The 16985-nt window shown below is 40.7% G+C and overlaps 1 protein-coding gene across 1 annotated transcript in view; it reads right to left on the bottom strand.

Annotated features, from left to right (window-relative positions):
• LOC135462720 (CTD small phosphatase-like protein 3) overlaps positions 1–16985 on the bottom strand; it is a 40354-nt gene that overhangs the window by 10822 nt on the left and 12547 nt on the right. Inside the window, exons 2-6 of the mRNA XM_064739941.1 lie at positions 9787–9940; positions 3607–3718; positions 1555–1683; positions 1090–1215; positions 67–298 (exon numbers count right to left, since the gene is read on the bottom strand). Coding sequence (XP_064596011.1) covers positions 67–298; positions 1090–1215; positions 1555–1683; positions 3607–3718; positions 9787–9918 — 731 coding nt within the window. The 5' untranslated portion in view covers positions 9919–9940. The remainder of the gene's footprint in view (positions 1–66; positions 299–1089; positions 1216–1554; positions 1684–3606; positions 3719–9786; positions 9941–16985) is intronic.

Raw genomic sequence — 16985 nt, 5'->3', positions numbered from 1 at the left:
GTCAGCTCAGTCAGAGATGTCAGACAATATCTGCGATACACAGAACAAGGGGGAAGTAACTCTCACGGGTCAAACTGTTCATGCTCCCATTCCTCCATGCTCTCTTCAGCGGCCTCCTCTTCCTCAGGACTTGGGCAGTACGTCATCTCACAGGTGCCGCTATTTGCCAGGGGAAGGCACTCCAGCGCCAGGGCGTTGTTGTTGTTGTTGTTCTCCTCGACAGCCTTGTCGGCCTCGGCGCTATTCTCATTACATCTCATTTTACAGCTCAGCTTCTCCGGCTCTTCATTCTCTTTACCTAACCACAACAACAAGGTAAGTTACGAGCACATATTGTGAGTATCAATGTCCCAAACACTGCTTTAGAGTGAATGAGTGCTTGGGGTTTAACGTCGTACTTAACAATTTGTACTCAACTGTAATAAGGATATACACTTGCAACAGTGAGTGCTTGGGATTTAACGTCGTACTTAACAATTTATACTCAGCTGTAATAAGGATATACACTGGTAACAGTGAGCAAGTGAGTGCTTGGGGTTCAACATTGTACTTAACAATTTATACTCAACTGTAATAAGGATATACACTTTCAACAGTGAGTGCTTGGGGTTCAACATTGTACTTAACAATTTATACTCAACTGTAATAAGGATATACACTGGTAACAGTGAGTGAGTGAGTGAGTGCTTGGGGTTTAGTGTTTGGGGTTTAACGTCGTTTAACAATTTTTCAGTCATCTGACGATGGAGGAATCCACAGCACTTATAACAGATTTGCTTACAGAATTTTTCAAGGATCTGAACATTAAAAAATTGTTTCACTGATGCATTCCATCATTTGCATACAACATTTCCCTGGTCATTTTTTTATTTTATCCCACTACCCTGTTAAATAAAGTTTTAATATTATTATTATTATCATTATGACAGACAACGAAAGACAAAGAGGAAGAAAAACAAAGAGGAAGACAAACAAAGAGGAAGAGAAAGAGGAAGACAAACAGACAGGGAGAAAAACAAAGAGGACGAAAAACAGACAGGAAGAAAAACAGACAGGAAGACAAACAGACAGACAGATGGACGGACTCACTTGAAGCAGCACTATCTGATTCACTTTCGGACGAATCTGTCATCTCCACATCGGGCAGTTTTGCTGCCATTGCGACTGTTTCCACAGTTTCCATACAGCTGGACTCTTCACAACCATTGTCTAGTCCTGAAAGCGTGCACAGATTCCTCACATTTACTCGCTACGTATGAAAACTACATGTAAGGCATCAGTTACCCTAAATTTTAATGACCTAGAATTTTGCCCAAAAAAGTGCATTTTTAGAGGCAAATAATGTAACAAAATATTATTTTTGGAGCTGAATCTTATAATTTCCAAGTAGACGCCTTTCTAAAATCAACAGAACTCTTGGAAACTGGAAAAATGGGCAAGATAGTCACAGACCAAACTTATGGTCATTTACGGTATATAAGATGCATTCCCGATATAAGGGTTGCTGATACCATGCACAGTGGTAGAAATAGCACATTTACACAAAGTACTCACCATTCTGTTGTCCAAAGAACTGATAGACAGGTGAGAAAATTGTCCCGAAGAGACTTGTCCTGGGGGGACTGGCTGGGTCAGGACAGGCTGAGGACTTGACCGGGTCAGGCTTCACAGCAGCCACTGGTCCTGTTGGAGAAAAGCAAGGCAGTCAGTGAAAACAAGCTCATTAAGAACCAGGCTAGTCCTAGTGGCATGCCACTGGCTCACTTGTACCAGGCATTTGGCATTCCATCATGGATGCACTCCCTTTGCTCCACTACCTGGAGGAGGCAGTGGCCACAGATGTGTTGTTGCCTGATATGGCTCACTTGATCTGACGTTACTGGAGTTGGGGCCAGATGGACAAATGGCACACACTCATGATGAAGATCTCACTTTTTGGTTATTTGCTTGATACTCCCATACTCAACACGTTTTTTTCTCATATGATAGCAGCCAGTTTTATGGAAGGGCAACCAGAGTGTTGGCAGTCAACAGCCAGCCTTTGGCAAGTCACTCATGATTTTTTCCCCACACGTGAAGCTAACGACCACTTACTGCCACGAAGATCCCACAAAAAAGTGAGAGCAGGGAATACACAAAATCCTGTCCCTGGATGGGATTGAACCTTCATTTTGATGGACTCAATGAATTATGGCTTAATGACTGTGTTCATGGCACAGTGGTTACTGGTTCTATGTCCCGAGACTCAGCTTCAGACCCAAGGCGGGTTATAATTCCACTTGCTAAGATGCCTCGCTTGGCGCTCAGCAACCAGATGTCAAGGCAAGGAAACCAGACTAGCTGGCCCGATGTCAGTATAATGTGAACAGGTGGGCTGTCAGCAAATGCTCCAAAAGCGACCATTCCATGGGCTCAACACAGGCACACTAAGGCAACACCACCAGTACACTACTGGCACACCATTGGAGAGCTTTTCTTCACACTTGTACACTGAGTCTGAGTACACTGACTGTTGGTTGAGAAATATTCCGATGCACCATATTCAGTCGAGCAAGTGTGTCTCCATGGTGTGGCGCAAGTAGCGGCCCCAATAAGCACTCCACCCACCACTAGCTGCTTAAATCCGCGCCATAACATCTACCCTTCCATTTGCCTCTCAACATTTTGTAATGGTAATCCAATAAAGGGTCATTTCACGCTTAAAATGCCTCCAGGCTATGCGGTACCGTCATGTTTTCAAGACAGCCACCGTGTATTTAAAATGGGCAAATACAATTTTAGGAACCTGCCCAAAAGCGATTTTTTTTATTTTCTTCTAACAGTGATAACCTTAGTCTCATACAATATTTTTGCAAATGCAATTTTTAATTTTTTGGAATTGGGTTTAATATATCAATATAATTTTGCACTATCTTAAATAAAGTCAATTATGAACTATGGAGTCCAGGAGTTCGACTGTTAGTGATGATTCAAGTTTCCATGTGATCCGGTCAAACAACGAGGCAAATGGCGGTTGTGTTCAAACCGCTAAGGACAGTTTGGCCTGGAGGCATTTTACAAGTGAAATGGTACTGTAATGAATTATCATTACAAAATTTTGTGTGGCAACGGAAGGCGATATGCTACGACGTGGATTTAAGCAGCTAGAGGTAGGTGAAGTTGATTTTCGGGCCACTACCTGTGCCACACCATGGAGAAAAACTTGCTTGACTCTGACTGCAGTTGAGCAGCCATGACTATGGCATATCCATATACTTATCAACCAGCAGTCAGTGTATTTGGCCTATTCACACTCATAGGTAGTTTACATCTGTGTACACATGTAAGAGGGAAACGATTCCACATAGCCATTTCTGACTTTTGATACAGATTATGGTAACTGACCAAAATTTTGCCCCTATAAGTATATTTTTAGAGGGAAATCCATGTAAATGTCATTAAATACCATTTTTGGTCATTTTACAAACAGGATATTAAAAAGGACGTCAAAAATGGCTTTGCTGACCCTGTCCATTTGCGTCAGTACTAATGATGCTATATTCAGCACTTTACAGAGTACGTCAGATCAGCACTTAGCACGAGAAACAACAGTACTTGTATACGAACCTTTCTTGCGTTTGCGGCCCCGCGGCTGCTGAGGTGTGGACGTGATAAATGGGTCGTCATTCATGGCCCCATTCTCCTTACGCTGTCTCTTTCGGCCCGTCTCAGCTGCCATCTGTAACAAGGAGCATAAAGTAAGAATCACTACATGTACCCATGCAGTCACAAAGTCCTCAATTTGCTCAGCTGTTCGATTCCTGATAGGATCAGTGGCCAAGGATTTGAAAAAAAAATGCCAGACAATGGTCTCAAAAGTATTTTCAGGAATTGGGGTTTCTGGGGCCGAGGGGGTTAGCATGCCAGCGCAGCGTAATGGCCCAGGAGCCTTTCACCAATGGGGTTGCTGTGAGTTCAAGTCCAGCTCATGCCGACTTCCTCTCCGGCCTTATGTGGAATGGTTCGCAGCAACCTGCAGATGGTTGTGGGTTTCCCCCGGGCTCTGCCCGGTTTCCTCCCAGCATATTGTTGGCCACTATCATATAAATTAAATATTCTGGAGTACGCAGTAAAAACCACTCAAATTAAATAAATAAATAAATACTTGTGTGAATTATTGAGTGCAGATTTATAAAACTGTTTTATGAAAGCCTTAAACTCGAAATAACCTCAAAGCTAAAAAAGAGAGAAAAAAATTTAAACTTACATAACAAGGACAATTTAAAATTTGAACTTACGTAACAATGGGATAAGACAACTCATTAACCTCATTAATTTTGAATAACTATGTCATCATGAGTATTTTGTTCTGTGCCCTTCACAAGGCTTGAGATTTACGACCAAGTTACGAAAAGTTAGTTTTACACTCCTTTTTAGCTAATTTCTTTGACATACTCTTGAAGAATTTTCAAAAAAAAAATACAAAAAAAATGGTGCACCCAATGTTAAGCACTAACCTTGGGCAAACTCTTATATATATATATATATATATATCTATATTAGGCATATATCTTATGACTTATATATCTTACGTGAAAGTAAAAGTGAAAGAAAGTGAACATTTACAATCTGATATCTGGGGGGCACTAATGGTATGCACCTGCTCTGTTACGTGTACAAAATTTCACCTGACATATTTTCCCATTTTAGCTATCTTTAGGCTTTATAGATGCTAGCTATATGCAGTCAAGAGGCATTTCATTTGCCATTTACATGAATTAGGACTGATCGCAATTCACGGTGAGAACAATAAGTCACATGCACGTCTTATCATTTTTGTAAAACATGAACAAAAAAAAAAACAACATAGGCAAATAGGTTCAAGAAATACATGTACCTGTTTACAAGTACATGTGGAAGCACACCAATACAAGGCAGAGTACATTCATGTTATTTGACTACTGAGGTCGAGAGTTCAAATCCAGCTTTTGCTGGTTCAAATAAGACTAAGACTATACATGAGAAGGTTCTTTTAGAATGCTGGTGGTTTACTCCGGTTATTTCCAACAATAAACCTCACAGCTACTGAATAAGTTAAATACTGCTCACTCCTACCTCTAGCTGCTTAAATCCACGTCATAGCATATCCCCTTCCGTTGCCACACAAAATTTTGTAATGATAATTCATTACAGTACCATTTCACTTGTAAAATGCCTCCAGGCCAAACTGTCCTTAGCGGTTTGAACACAACCATTACACACAAACCAAATAATAAACAAACTATAACATAAAGACAGATACATACAGTGTGCTAGTATGAAGTTCAAGAAGTGTGTCCACAGGTACAAGAAAAGTGTGCCTACAGGTGCAAGAAAAGTGCATCTCAAGGTGCAAGAAAGGTGCTTCTACAGGTACAAGACAAGTGCATCTACAGGTACAAGACAAGTGCATCTACAGGTACAAGACAAGTGCATCTACAGGTACAAGACAAGTGCATCTACAGGTACAAGAAAACCCAGATAAGCCATGCATACATTAGTGTCATCCTGATTTACAAGACACCCATAAGTGACAACCATTCTTCCTCTGAGAATTTGTTTAATCGTCTCAGCTGCTCAGGTAGACTTTAATACCAGCCTACCTGACCAGGTGAGATAACAAGGAGATCAAGGTGACACGAGTCTACTAGTACTACCTGGGCTACCTTGTTCTTAATACCTGTACCATACAGGTCACAAGACTCAGGTCGGAGATATATGGCCAGATAAGGTAGTAAAACGTTGAATCGATACAACATACATGTAGATGTTGAGATAAGATAACACACACAATCAAAGTAACACTAAATAGCAGCTTTAAATAGAACCTTGAGGAAAAATCCAAGGAAAAGATTAGTTGATCTAGTTCTATACCATTCTTCATTATGCTATATATGATTTGATTGCTTTACACTGTAGTAAAGAACATTTCACTTACACCACGGCGGCCAGCATTACATGTATGGTGGGACGAAACTGGGTAGAGCCAGGGGAAACTCAAAAACATCCGCAGGTTGCTGTCTGACCTTCCCGTGTACAATCGGAGAGGAGCCAGCATGAGTTGGAATATAGTTCACAGCAAACGCATTGGGTTAAAGGTTCCTAGGTGATTGCGCCTTGCTTGCTCACCACCTCTGCCCCCAATCTATATACTGCAATTCATCTACAGTTTAACTTTTTTTGTCATGTGACACTTTTTGCTTGATTACAACTGATTCATCCACCAACTGGGGTCAATTACAACTGATTCATCCACCAACTGGGGTCAATTACAACTGATTCATCCACCAACTGGGGTCAATTACAACTGATTCATCCACCATCTAGGGTCAATTACAACTGATTCATCCACCATCTAGGGTCAATTACAACTGATTCATCCACCATCTAGGGTCAATTACAACTGATTCATCCACCATCTAGGGTCAATTACAACTGATTCATCCACCATCTAGGGTCAATTACAACTGATTCATCCACCATCTAGGGTCACTGAAGTGCTTTTTGTAAAGTTTGAGTAATTTCTTATCAGAATTAATTTCCTATAAGAATTAAGTCTTCGAACCAAAAGTTTAGTATTTTTCAAGTACCGGTACCACATTATTCTATCTGGATATACTTTCTGTCTGAATATACGTTCTGTCTGAATGTACGTTCCATCCGGATATACATTCCGTCTGAATATACATTCTGTCTGAATATACCTTTTGTCTGAATATACATTCTGTCTCGATGTACATTCTATCCGGATACACATTCTGTCTGGATATACAGTCTTTCTGAATATACATTCAATTCTATCCACCATTCTGGAGCCTCATCCATTCAGCAAGAACACTTTGACCTGTCAAAATGATCTATCAATTGATTGATTGATCGATCGACTGTTCTTTAACATGTGACTCGAAAATTTGTATATGTGCATGCTGATTGCCAGATACATGCCTTTTGTGTTGTAACACACAGCTGTTCAATAGATCTTTCAAGAGATTTTAAAAAATCAGATATGTAGATGGACACATACTTGTAGTGGTATACGAAGAAACCCATACAACGTACACCTATGGACCTATCATTTTATTCATTGTAATAGAGGAAAGAAATTGATGATATGGTCTCAGTTTCAGGCCTTTAAACTACATGTATATCTGGACTGGAATACATTTTGATTGTGCTGTTGATTTTACAAAGATGAAAAAGTAAATGTACATAGATTTTATTCACATTTTGACAGGTATTCATCTACAGGTATATGTAGATCTGTACAAAAGGTAAGGGTTCTCTTCTGCATTCTGGGAAAATATCAAATTTTAATCTGCCAAAAAGTTGAAAAAAGGTTCAAAATTATACTTTTTGCTTAGGTTAAGTTAGATGCATTATAATGGGATAAGAATAGGTGTATTTTTGGATTGGGTACGTCATTGGGTATGCCATTTGTTTGTGATCAAGGAATACATGAACTTGCATGAGAGAAAAATGGCATAAATATACGGCAGGGAGGAGATCTAATTCTATATATGTAGAAGATGACATTTGAATGTGAAACACTGTTTAGTCAAATTCAAATTCTTTCTTGGAAGTTCTCTTCACACCATAAATTTATTTATTTACTTCATTGGTGTTTTACACCATACTCACTAATAATTCACTTATATGAAGGCGGCCAGCATTATGATGGGAGGAAACCGGGCAAAGCTCGGGTAAACCAACGACTATCCACTGGCTGCTGGCAGACCTTCCCTCGGACAGCCGGAGAGGAAGCCAACATCAGCTGGACTTGAACTCACAGCGGCGGCATTGGTGAGAGGCTTCTGGGTCATTACTCTGCGCTAGTGTGTTAACCAACTGAGCCACGGAGCCCCCCCCCCCTCTATCCCCCCCCCATAGTCCAACTCAGAAACCACAATAACAATCCTTGATGTATTTTTTTTTTTATCAACGTCCTTATGACTTTTTTTTTCTTTTTTTTTTTATTTCTGAAAGACATAGTGAAAAACAGGTCTCATTGACTTTGTACTTACATTGCAAAATTGCTCAAAAAAACTATAAAATGATGTAAAAATTATCGGAAGGATCTCATCGTACTGATGGATAGTGGGTGTAAAATGTCTGGCCAACCAGCTGGTAGGTGTAAAATGTCTGGCCAACCAGCTGGTGGGTGTAAAATGTCTGGCCAACCAGCTGGTAGTGAAAGCCACTTACATGTATAACCACTGTTACACAATACTGAGTGGCTTTATACAGTGTATGAACCAGTAGCTGACTTAACACATATGGCACCATACATCCACAAAAAGCTGTCGGCCATGGATGTGCTGTGTTATTATTTGTACCACAACACTGGCTCTGTGCCAGCCAGAGGGGGGCAGGGGGGAGATCTGCGATCGCCACGGTGACCGCATCAGGTCGTAACACAGGCATTCATCGCGTGTTGCCGTCAGTAGACGTACACACATTCCATCAGAGTGGGATCGATATCTGTGTGTAGCCGTGGCATTGTCGTCGCAGCCTTAGTCACCTTACTACACCAGACTATTGATCTGACACACACACACACCCCGTCCCCACGCTGACTCACAGCCATGTCGCCATGGCAACCACACTGATTGACGGCTGCAACCAGGAACAGGAGGGGATGTCCTTAGACACAATAATACCTTTTCTGTGAGAGCAAGCGAGAGAGTGCATCAAAGGGAGATCACTGTGGTTGCATGCATGATACTCCTAGTTTCAACAGATGAGTGTCTTGCTTACAACTGAGTGAAAGTATGACAAGATAACAGACAAACATTCAACTCTGTTACTTTTTTGATTTCATATATCACATCACAAGGTCCTTACCCTATTCTGAACTTTTTTTTTCTACACAGTTACCCAAAAAAGTTAATTTAACGTCACGCAGGAAATGAGTTGTATCTGCTAAAAGCTTTCAGTCATTGTTGTGTTAGATATAATGAGAACTAAGCTGATTATCAATGTAAAAATGTCCAACAGTCCATTACAGACACAACTGCATTCAACGCAAAAGTACTGCCATAAGGCAAAAATATTAAATTTTATAATCTAGAAAACTAATTTATCCACTGGATCTTGATTTCTTAGTGCCCAAGATTTAAATTGATTCTGTACTAGATTTTAGTTGACTTCTTACATGTGTTGTAAAGCTTCAATTGATTTTTATTTTAATTCAATGATTTCAACTGATACTTGTACATGTACATGCATCATGTACATTGTACACCTAATGCAGGAAAAGATGCGTGCATAAATACAGTAACCCATTATCTGGATACATACTATGTGTATGCCAGGGAAATCAAATGAGGGTGGATACCAGTACATGCACCGCCACTGTTCTGGAAAAACTAAGCATGTAGCTGTCTGAACTGATCAAAGCTTCTATGTGTAAGCTACTTTGTTTTATCCTCGTCAGGCAGCTGGCTACTTTTTGAGTGTAGCCCTATGCCCCAAAACGAAGTGGGACATACATGTACGTGGCCCAGATTAGCTGTTTGATTGGTGTTTTACGCCGTACTCAAGAATATTTCACTTATATGACGGCGGCCTGCATTATGGTGGGAGGGTTTCCTCTCCGGTCGTATACCTCGAAGGCCTGCCAGCAACCTACGGGTAGTTGTGGGGTCTCTTCCACCACAAAAGTGGTAGCCATTGCATAAGTGAAATATTCCTGGGTATGGCGTAAAAAATGCATCAAATAAAAATTATGAAAGCCCTGATTGTGTGAGAACAAAACAACAGACAACGTACCTCTGTACCATCGACCTCTATCGGTGTTCGCTTGACCTTTTGGTCACCATGGTTGCCGGCCGCCAAGGCCATGCAGCCCCTACCCGACATAGCCCCGGGTGCGGGCACCTCTGGCTTACCACGGAGTCGCATCACCCACACAACACGCTCTGTCCTGTCAACAGAGCAAAATGATCTTTTGGTCACAAATTTGAAAAATGCAACACATTTTATTCACTTAAGGTTGTTTTTTGTTTCTTCTTTTAGGTGACACCATTTTTATTTTGTGTTTTATGGGTCCAACCCAAAAAAATCCAAAAATGGAATAAAAAAAAACAAATTGAAAAGCCACGTATTTTTTTTTTGTCAGATCTTGATGGTATTTTCTCTGATTTTTTTCTTCTGTTTTTCATGACTTCTGATCAGGTAGATTTGTCTTTCACACAAACAATGGCTGAGAAAGTGATTTCCGCTACCTAGATGATTTTTCATTTTTATTTTTCTTCCTTCTTGCCACATTTAATAAAGCACTCATTCTACCCATCAAACAAAAGTTTAAATTGTTGTGGCTGTAGTGCTAATTCATAGTTTCATGACTCATTAATCGTCAATATGGCACATTACTGCAAGTGCTGTCATCAAGATAACATAGTGTCACCAAGGATCCATAAAAAAACCCTGGCCTTTAGCAGCTTCATGGAGTCATAGCTGTCCGAATTCTTATGAGGGCATCACTGAAACTATGTATCCAAGAGGGCATCATTGAAACTATGTATCCAAAGAGGGCATCATTGAAACTATGTATCCAAAGAGGGCACCACTGAAACTATGTATCCAAAGAGGGCACCACTGAAACTATGTATACAAAGAAGTTTTCATCTGTATTCTGATGGAAATTGTATTTTCCCTTCATGTTAATTTCTCTAAAATTCCTATCTTCATTATCATTATTATCATTTCTGATAGCATTGCACTATGCCTAAAAAGAATTTTCTTTTTGCCCAAAATGACAAAAAATTTGATTTGATTTTTTTTTTTTTTGGTTTTGTTTTTACATTTTAAGGATGTTTTCATTTTCACATGTTGCATTTATTTACTGGTATCATGACCATATAGCCTACATGTGCATGTGCCACTGCTGGATGGAAGGCAAAAAATCACTGTACTCTGGAAGACAAACTTTGTTACTTTATGCTAGATATTGGGAATTTGGGCCTTGAAAGCACATGTATACATGTAATATTGAGTTTGTTACACGTTAGATTTAGTTTTTAATAGAAAATCTTGTAACAGTTCTACTTATGAACAGTAGATGTGTGAAGGAAGGAAATATATGAATGCCTTGTGTACGAACATTGCTACATGTACCTGAAGTGGTCCATGTAAAACTCTCTCTATTCTAAATCCATACAGTGTTCATGGGCATAAATATGTGCATATGCAGCAGAAACAGGCACCTGTTTTAGTAACAAGCCTAAATCTGTTCTCGTTTTAGAGAGAATGCGTACTTATATGTGTCATGTCTAAGTAACCTGCAAGTACATCATGTATATTTCCGTCAAATCTCAGGAAATGCACATGTAGTACAGCACTATTACAGTATGGATCATGTAGTGTCAGTGCATGTACAGCGTACAATGTAGGCATGACAGTTACAATGTATCAATGTGTGTGTACACACCAAAACACAGTCTGTTCAGGTATACTTAAAGAAATGTAGGTCTTGGCTGGTTGCCAACTTATAGTAAGAAAACAGACAGGCCTTGGGGGGTGGGGGGATGTTGACAGTAGTTGATGGGGGGAGAGGGGAGGGGGGAGGGGCCATAAATAAGGTCAGGTTACCTTGCTGACAGTTATACATGTGGCTCAGGTGTACTGTCTGTGAATGTGTACAAACTATTGTACCTGTGTGCTTACCTGAGTAAAGATACCAGTACATTTACACTTAGGCTGAGCACTCTTAACTGAGGGCTCTAAAAAGTGATGCCACTGAAACATCAGCCCATCAATTACAGAAAATCTTTTCTGTTGACTCCTTTAATAATGAATTTCTGTGAATTCATCGATATATTAACACAAAATTTCATGGATTGTTTAACCAACCAATCAGCTTGCTGAACAGACTGTAGCACAAGAGGGTAATAAGCTCCATCAGCGTTTCACGGATCTCGCACATTCACGAAGATATTGGCAAGACAGGTGGCAGTTCTCGCAAACGAACGTACATAAATGAGGTTTTCTGATGGTAGTTACTAGATTGAATACACATGTGTTTGTCGACTCAACAGCGCCGTTGGCACCTGATGTAAAATCACATCTTTTAGCTGCGGGAGTATGCGACAGCCCTCACCTTGTCCCGGCTAAATCTGCGTGGACATCTGAGACGGACTATATGCAGGCTGGGCTAATTCACTGGTGAAAAACCATGAGAAATTAACAATAATTCATGTGCAAATACAGTCTTACTCAATGCTACATGATTATGTGCATGTGGTAATTTATTTGATTGGTTTTAAAGTGACATAGTCGCCCACAATTTGGATTTTTAAACAATCTCTGATTGCGATGTCTCAATGAAGTTTTAAAACGAAATCACTCACTTTGAAATAAATAATATTTATTGAGCATGTAGCTTGTACAAGCCCGGAGAAGTCCTGCTGTTATTCGACTTCAACACAAAGCAGGCAGCCATTTTGCCACATTAACAGTCTACTGGAAAGGCAGAAGCATATGTGCAGCGTTAGGAAAGTTCCGGTCAAAACAAACATGTCAAACACGGTCCGTGTGGGTAACAGTGACAGCGCGATCTTGCTATCTTTCCCACTCAACCGATATTGCTCCATCTAATCATTATTCTGAAGATATACATACATGTACTGTATTATAACTGCCATGCAACAAAAAGAGGAAGCTCGATAAAAAATGCGTCTCATAACAGTGTTTTAAGGCCGAATGGGGTGGTCCAGAAAGTAAGCTGCAGCAGTATGCAGGTAAGCGGCAAGTTCAACAAGCGCTATGTAAGCAACATCCTCGTAAGGCCCTTTTCTTTCTTCAATGTACTCCACCATTCAAAATGACCAGCAAGTATAACTCTATACTTGCTTGTCAACCTGTCAAGCTCTTTAACATGCCTCTTTTTAGCGGATCCCGTTACGAGCCATAAGTCCTTCTTTTACGCGTGTAATCAGCCATGTTTGTTTACATATGAAGTTTACAGAGTGCTGTGCGCATGATCCATTTCCACTAAATTCACAGCGTCTCATTTAAATATTCTGGTAGGTTTTAATTTTTTTTTTTGTTGTTATTTTTAAACATTCACTTAACATACAAGGCTGGGGGCGGGATTAACGAAAAGCTTGTAGCCTTTACTTCTACAGAAAAATACCACACACTCATGTCATTTTGTAATGACGCAAAAATTTCTAATATTTGGGCAACTGGGTTGTTTTAGACGTTGCACTATCAGAAGAATTCCCAAACTCCGGTGTTTATCATCAATATTGGTTTGACAAAAGCACACTAAAGGCAATCAGACAAAGCTAGAGGATAAACACAGGACTCCAATCAAATCATCCGGGAATTAAATAGCTACATGTACACGGATAGTGCACGTGTTACAACAGTGCCCCAAGCAGCTTTCAGTGTTATGAGGTCACAGGGGTCACATACACGCAGGACAAATAACATGGATAGTGCACAAGTTACAACAGTGCCCCAAGCAGCTTTCAGTGTTATGAGGTCACAGGGGTCACATACACGCAGGACAAATAACATGGATAGTGCACAAGTTACAACAGTGCCCCAAGCAGCTTTCAGTGTTATGAGGTCACAGGGGTCACATACACGCAGGATAAATAACATGGATAGTGCACAAGTTACAACAGTGCCCCAAGCAGCTTTCAGTGTTATGTGGTCAAACATGTATGTGTACATGTACAGCAGACACTGTAGCTGTGGTTGGGCTAGCCTCTATTTTTAGTCCATATCAAACACAAAGCTTTTACTTATTTGTTTATTTGATTGGTGTTTTACGCCATACTCAAGAATATTTCACTTATACGATGGTGGCCAGCATTGTGGTGGGATGAAGCTGGAAAGAGCCTGGAAGAAGACCACGACCATCCGCAGCCCTTCCCACATACGCCAGCATGAGCTGGACTTGAACCCACTGCATAGGTGAGAGGCTCCAATGGGCCTTTGCGCCATGCTGGTGTGCTAAAAACCTTGGCCATAGAGGCTCTCTCGTTTGCCTTTATTTATAATATTATGATTACTGATTCAGCTTTCCACATGTACGCTCTATCACAAGGCCCCTGGTTTTCTTATCAGCGGGAAAAGTGACCTACATGTAATCCATGTTACCCTATGAACTTGGAGCAAAATATTTTGGCTAACTAGTACAACTTTTCATTGGTCAAAGCGTAAGCGTGCAGACTAACCATGTATGGAATTTCCGACCAAACCCAAACTACTTCAGCAGTATCATACCTTGTGTCACCAATCCCTCACCAAGTGCACAAACCTGATCTCTAATACTAAAAGATTTGGCGAAACTTCAAAGGCCAGAATTTACATTCCTGCATCAATCCGTCACATTAACTTTACAACATGTACACGTATGCTTACAATGGATGAGTCGTTTCCACTAGTCATTCTGGAATGTGATTTGTGTGCTCTTTCAGTAGAGGTAGTGGACGGAAGGCTACAAACCTTTCCATGGGAAGAGTACAGGCATGCAGACGTGCTAATTTCGACCACTGAAAATTCTTGAGAACGGGACACTGAACAGCATTAAAAACAATTGAATAACAGTAATTTTCACTATTAAACCCACATGTAAATGTACAGTAATTCACAAACATTCAGGGTTAAGTCACAACTGCATGAGTCGACCAGTCAAAACAAAACTGGTATTTCATGAGATTGTAATATTGCATTTGCAAAATTCACATCACCAGAAAGTGTCTTTGGAAAAGACTGTTTTAGATGTGTTTCCATCTACTAGTTGAATTTGATGAATCGCTCTGAACACTCACAAGTACATACATTATACCTACATGTACATGTCCTACTTTCAAAAGCACATCCCTTACGTCCTGATCCAACAGGTAGAAATCCAACGGGTAGGAATTCAACTGGTAGAAATCGGTTGTTTTCAAATCCTTAAAATAATTGTGCAGCATTAATTTAAGTCCATGTGCTCCACAGCAATGTCGATTCAGGAAGTCTAAGCTTCACAGTACCAAGATCCTGGTGGCAAGATTGTAAAACAGAAATGTCTGTGAGTTACAGTGTACGGTCTGGCACATGTACATCTACAGCTGCCAGTGTCTTCCCAACCTGAAGGTTTGGGAACATTCAACCTGACATTGTTTACATTGTTCTTATCTTCAATAAACCAGAAGGATCTGCTTTGCTGAAGACTGGGAGGGTCAGCAGGGATTGACAAACTATTACAACAAGGCAAAGGTCAGGGGTCAAGTTAAAACCTTACCAAAAAGCTCAGGTCTGCCTTAAGGTAAAGCCATCCACCAATTTAATACAGCTGGTTAACAATATGTAGGCTTGGGTTTTTACACTGACAGGCTTTAGTGATGCAGTGCTGTGAATGCTCGGATGACACCCACCTACATGAAGTGTACAGCACAGTATAATACTATAAACAGAGGGGATGAAATGGTCACTTGGGGCTAATCACACACACCTACATGAAGTGTACAGCACAGTATATTATACACAGAGGGGATAAAATGGTCACCAGGGGCTAATCACACACACCTACATGAAGTGTACAGCACAGTATAATACTATACACAGAGGGGATAAAATGGTCACTTGGGGCTAATCACACACACCTACATGAACTCTACAGCACAGTATATTATACACAGAGGGGATGAAATGGTCACCAGGGGCTAATCACACACACCTACATGAACTGAACAGCACAGTATAATACTATACACAGAGGGGATGAAATGGTCACTTGGGGCTAATCACACACACCTACATGAAGTGTACAGCCCAGTATAATACTATAAAGAGGGGATAAAATGGTCACTTGGGGTTAATCACACACACCTACATGAACTGTACAGCCCAGTATAATCTATACACAGAGGGGATGAAATGGTCACCCGGGGCTAATCGCACACACCTACATGAACTGTACAGCCCAGTATAATACTATACACAGAGGAGATGAAATGGTCCCTTTTGGCTAATCACACACACCTACATGAACTGTACAGCCCAGTATAATACTATACACAGAGGGACTGAAATGGTCACCTGGGGCTCATCACACACCTACATGAAGTGTGCAGCCCAGTATAATACTATACACAGAGGGGATGAAATGGTCACTTGGGGCTAATCACACACCTACATGAAGTGTGCAGCCCAGTATAATACTATACACAGAGGGACTGAAATGGTCACTTGGGGCTAATCACACACACCTACATGAAGTGTACAGCCCAGTATAATACTATACACAGAGGGATGAAATGGTCCCATGGGGCTAATCACACACACATCTACATGAAGTGTACAGCCCAGTATAATACTATACACAGAGGGGATGAAATGGTCACTTGTGGCTAATCACACACACATCTACATGAAGTGTACAGCCCAGTATACTATACACAGAGGGGCTGAAATGGTCCCTTGTGGCTAATCACACACACATCTACACGAAGTGTACAGCCCAGTATAATACTATACACAGAGGGACTAAAATGGTCACCTGGGGCTAATCACACACACCTACATGAACTCTACAGCCCAGTATAATACTATACACAGAGGGGATGAAATGGTCACTTGTGGCTAATCACACACACATCTACATGAAGTGTACAGCCCAGTATAATACTATACACAGAGGGGATGAAATGGTCACTTGGGGCTAATCACACACACCTACATGAAGTGTACAGCCCAGTATACTATACACAGAGGGGCTGAAATGGTCCCTTGTGGCTAATCACACACACATCTACATGAAGTGTACAGCCCAGTATAATACTATACACAGAGGGACTGAAATGGTCACCTGGGGCTAATCACACACACCTACATGAACTGTACAGCCCAGTACAATACTATACACAGAGGGGATGAAATGGTCACCTGGGGCTAATCACACACACCTACATGAACTGTACAGCACAGTATAATACTATACACAGAGGGGATGAAATGGTCACCTGGGG

The sequence above is a fragment of the Liolophura sinensis genome, chromosome 2 (assembly GCF_032854445.1).
Source record: "Liolophura sinensis isolate JHLJ2023 chromosome 2, CUHK_Ljap_v2, whole genome shotgun sequence".
NCBI lineage: Eukaryota > Metazoa > Mollusca > Polyplacophora > Chitonida > Chitonidae > Liolophura > Liolophura sinensis.
The sequence above is the reverse complement of the archived record's forward strand: the minus strand, read 5'-3'. Positions and strand labels throughout refer to the sequence as shown.